The sequence below is a fragment of the Polistes fuscatus genome, unplaced genomic scaffold (genome assembly GCF_010416935.1).
Source record: "Polistes fuscatus isolate 324 unplaced genomic scaffold, CU_Pfus_HIC Scaffold84, whole genome shotgun sequence".
Taxonomy (NCBI): Eukaryota; Metazoa; Arthropoda; class Insecta; order Hymenoptera; family Vespidae; genus Polistes; species Polistes fuscatus.
The window spans coordinates 71,924-77,214 of record NW_025113167.1 but is presented as its reverse complement, the minus strand read 5'-3'; the positions used below and the strand labels follow the sequence as shown (position 1 = coordinate 77,214).

Below are 5,291 nucleotides of genomic sequence, written 5' to 3'. Positions count from 1 at the left end.
CGAAATACGCGGCTCAATCATTTCGAAAATATTGAAAATAACGAAATTTTCTTGTCGTACCTCTCCACTTTTTAAACCGTTTCTAAGAACGCCCTGATGGGCCTAATGAACAAAGCACTCGTCCTATTCTTCCACTGGACGCCTACGACGACGCGTCTTAGATAACCAGCGAAGAATTTACAAAGAAAGCGACGAACAAAGCGATTTAAGCTAGAAGCAAAATAAGAAAAGTATAAGTATTCCTTATACTTCCATAAACGAGGTGAACCTTTTTGTTGAATCCGTATACAAGCTAAGCGAGCAAGAGGTGAGATACGTGTTTAATCTTTTGTTAAAGCCGCAATTTCTTATTATATTTAATTTATTAACCAGAGCTTTTATGCTTCAATGCTTTTTGCCTGAAGAGCCAATATAGTATTATACTTTGTATTGATTTAACCAAGAGTTTTTCTTTTTTCTTATTTGTTGTTTTATTTTATTAATTTTTTTTATAATTGTATTTTATTTAAATTGTATTTAATATCTTTATTTTTTTAAAGTTTTTATTGAAGTTATATTTTATGTTATTTACAAATGTAGAGTATATATTGGAATTCGGGAAAAATGTAGTTATTTCATATTGAATACAATGAAGATGGAGAAGTAAATGTTGTGTGGCTTAAGTTTCCAGATTCACTAAAGATTTGCCAGAAAATCGTACAAAAAGTTGCTGGACACGTTGCGATTTAAATTAATAAAACAATAGTGCCGATCGGACGTAGATCTTCAACTATTCTCCTTAGCAACAATACAAAAATTAAGATTAGGCGTTTACATTTATCTATAGTTTAAATTTAATTATTTATTATTAATTATTGAAAATTTATTTATTTTATTTTAATTATTTTAATTATTTTAATTTTTAAGTTATTATTAAACTATAATCTCTTGCCGCTTTTTATTGACCAGGATCAGTATACATTTAAATTTCTGTTTTAGTTTTGATTATGCCTAAAACTAATGCAGAGAAATGTAGAGATTATCGTCTTCGTAGGAAAAGGAATAAGGAAAATATGGAAAATAATGAGGAAAATAAGGAAAACATAATGCACGCTAATGCCAAACGTTGTAGGGTTCTTGGTTGCGAAGAAAAATTATTCAAAAAGGTTATGAATTGCCTGCGAATGAAATTTTATGTACTCCGTCAACTTCTAATTTACTTTGCAAACCATCGGCTAAGCCTGTGATAACCGGTACAAATTTAAATAATTTAAATGTCCCAGCAATAACTTAAATTATTGCTATCTATTTATTTTTTTTTTTGGTCTTTATGTTTTGAAGTTATTTGAAGTTATTTACATTTATTTTATTTGACATTTATTTTACATTTATTTCTTCAAGAAAACCAATTGTCTGCGAATGGAACTTTATGTGCCCCATCAACTTCGAATTTACTAGTGACTTCTGAACCATCGACTCAGTTTATGATTAACGGTACAAATTTATACAATTTAAAATTCACAGCAATAACTAATAGTACTGCTAATTATTATTTTGGAACTTATACTTCTTTTTGGTACGTTTGGGAATTTTGTCTTTATTTTTTACTATTACTTCTTCAAGATGCATCGTTGTCTACTGCAAAAGATGACTATCACAACTATATTACTGTGCAAGCTGATGTGCATATGGAAAATTCTTCTATGCCGTGTCATCATCGTATAACTTTAAAAAACATTACATTAACGAACATGGAGCAAAGTTCACGATCTCAAGCATGAAATAATCAATATTTAGCTGATGCTTCGATTATACATGTATTGTCGAATCATGACATTGTACCGAATGAAGAACGCAATTCGTTAAACCAAGACACAATCAGGGATCAGGAATTACCTTAATCAGATGTACCCTCTATTTATTCTAACTCTTCAAACCAGTTAGTAATTAATCATTCCACTGGCGAGCAAATTGATATGGATTTAGATCCTTCTTTACCATATTGCAATTATCATCAATTTAAACGAGCTCATAAGGAATTTAAAATAAAATTCTTGGGCAATTCATTTGGACATCGATGCTCAGTATGTGACAGATTGTGGTTTAAAAAGGATTTATAAGAGCTATCTAATGAACATAATAAGGATAATCTAATACAATTTATACCTAATGTACCTATGGAAAATACTAAGCTCTGTAATACATGCATACAAGCTTTAACCAAGAAGGATATTTTTTTAATATCAACATATAACGGCTTGAAATATCCAGATGTACCTTAGCATCTACTACCTTTAGATTTAGTTTCTGAAAGATTAATTTTGCCTCGTATTTTTTTTATGCTGATCAGACGTCTGAGACATGTGAATGGTAAATACGCCATTTATGATCAATTAATTACCCTGCCTTTTTCAGTTAATACAATGGTCAAATCTCTGCAAAGAAATATCGATAACGATTATTGTATAAATGTACATATTAAATGTAAGAAAATTCACCGATCTAGATACTTACATGGCATTGTTAACAAGCGTACAATTAAAGCTTGGCTATAATTTTTAGTACCGTCTCCATTGTATAGAATGTACGATATTAAAATTGATGACTCATATTTTAATGATAATCAAATTCACGACAAAGTTGAACAAAATGATTTTTTTTTTTCTTTAGAAGAAAGTCTTACTGCGTACCAAGACATTAATGTGGGATGAAAAACAATATTTACGTATTGCACCTTTGCACTTGGTGAACAAAATTTATCTGACAGTTTATGAAAAACAATATTTACGTATTACACCTGGCGTAGAAAATTTATCTCAAAGTTTATTATTTGGTGAATTTTTTTATTTCTTATTCCTTATTTTATATCTTATTTTCATTAAACCCTTCTTCTTCTTCATGTATAAATAAATAAGATTATACTTATTTTTGAGGTTCTTGATGTTATATTCGTTTTGGTACGCCAAAGAAGTATAACTTCTTACGTGCGTACATAAGTACACACACCAGTTTTTTTTTCAAATTTTGAACACTTGTAGTACTCCATTAGAAAATTTATTTTGCTAAAAACTAGCCGTAGATAGCCAGCCGTTTGCGAAAAAACGCGGATTGAAATTTCACATAGATACGTATTGTTTTGGCTGTAGTAGTGTAGTAGCTACAGTAGCGGCGCTGTGTTTGTATGTTTCTTTCACGTTGTCGATACCTACATCTTATCTTGACAGCGCTAAAAAGTATGTTCATCTTTCTTTTTTTTTTCTCTTCGTTCTTTTTCTCTTCGTTCTTTTTCTTTTCTTTCTTTTCCTTTGCTTTCTTATTTTTTTTTTTTTCGTTATTGTAAATTAAGCCAATAAATTTTTTTTTATTTTTTCAATAGTATTTTATAATAATTTTATAGGAAATATAATTAAAAAAAATGCATTTGTATTATAGGAAGTGCGAATTTATTTTTTGCTAACGATATAAATTTTATAAAGAAATCAACATTATTACGCGAGTAATAAAACTACTAATTATAAATTAAATAATATACAATAAAAAGAAAAAATTAAATTTTAGCGTGCTGAAACGATACATTTTTCAGGATGATATTTACAGGATGAATTCGTAAATAAAGTAATAAATCTTCTTTTATTTGCGCAAGATGTAATAAAATTTATCGCTTTTAATTTTTTTGTAATGTGACGTCCCGCAACGCTTATAATTTCTCAATATTGTTTTTTTTCCTTTTACATTACGTAATCTTTCTTAATACTTTTCGACTATATGACATATCGGGAAACCCCCTCTCTGTTTTCTGTACGTGTACGACCCGTTTGTCCTTTTGATTTGTCTAATCTAGCCTTCGCTAATCAAAAAACACGAATAAGATTCAAATGAAAAGATGCAGTGTTAGGAATGGAGAGAATAATGCAAATTAGATAAATTAATAAATAACAAAAATTCACCGATTTACGATTTTGCCGAATGTTAAATAACCAAATATTTTTAAACTATCAGTGCAATGTCTTAGCACAGTGAATATACCGTTATCAAGTATTATAGATACAATAAGCAGGAAAAAGCACCACCTCAGGCATTCAAGTCACCGAACGCGGCAAATGAGTTTTTAAGCAGAAAAGGATTCTGACTAATACTATTTGGACCTCGATGATATTTTAAACGGAAATTATTTTCAAGAGTATAAGAAATACTTTTTCGTAACTCGTACCATTCTTAACAATTTTTCTAATTCATTTATACAATTTATACATTTATACAATTATATTATTTATACAATTATACATTTATACAATTATACATTTATACAAATTTTTTTCGGTTTTATAATTTTTATATTTTTATATTTTTATTTTTATATTCTTATTTTTATTATTTTTATAGAAAAAAACAATTTTTTAAATATAATACCATGTATAATAAATATTATACACTGTCGAAAAAGTACACGCGTCTCGATTTAAAAATAAAACTCCAGATTAAAGTAAACAGCAATAAGAGTTATTAAGAAAAATACCAAAAAAATCAATCATCTAAATTAAAATATGTTAGTTTTCTCCGATCAGCTGTTACTTTATCCGCGAGATTATTAAACACATTCTCTCAATTTCAAAGTTATACATAAAACACACGCTAGTAATATCGTTTGTAATAAATGTAATCAATGTTAGGAGATTAAGCAAAATACTTACTGTGGAATATAAGATGATATTCCATACATTTTGCATTTTTTCATAAATTCAGGGATCTACTCTGTGCTATTACTTTTACGCTTTTCCTCTCGTTGGAAGTCGATTCGTCTTCCCATGAATCGTCGGCATAAGAGATTTTGGTCGGAGACCACCAGTTGCGAGTACTCGCGTTTAGAACACTAGTGTTTGGAGCATTCGCATTCAAACACTCCTGTTTGAAACACTCCTGTTTGAAACACTCCTGTTTGAAACACTCGTGTTTGGAACACTCCTTTTTGGAACACTAGTGTTTGGAGCATTCGCATTTGGAACATTTGAGTTTCGAACATTCGCATTTGAAACATTCGCGTTTGGTACATTCGTGTTTAGAACACTCCTATTAGGAATTCTCGTGTTTGAAACTCTCGCATTTGGAACACGCACGTTAGAAATAGTAGTTTTAGAAGTACTAACGATAGAAATATTACCATTTGAAGTACTAGAGTTACAAATATTAGCATTAGAAGTACTAGAGTTAGGAATATTAGCATTAGAAGTATTTGTGGTGCGAGGAACCGCGTAATAAGTCCACGGCTTGGGTATTTTCCAATTGGTAGTATTCGTATTGGTTTCATGACTCAT

General features: G+C 29.6%; 1 protein-coding gene across 1 annotated transcript; it reads right to left on the bottom strand.

Annotated features, from left to right (window-relative positions):
- Window positions 1-4,871: 4,871 nt before the first annotated feature.
- LOC122525253 (uncharacterized protein in mobD 3'region-like) lies at window positions 4,872-5,291 on the bottom strand. Its single transcript, XM_043647928.1, has one exon. It carries the CDS (start codon window positions 5,289-5,291, stop codon window positions 4,872-4,874), a length of 420 nt encoding a protein of 139 aa, XP_043503863.1.

Excerpts from the sequence above, each read along its gene's own strand:
- LOC122525253 (XM_043647928.1), bottom strand. The coding sequence starts at position 5,291 with ATGAGTCATGAAACCAATACGAATACTACCAATTGGAAAATACCCAAG.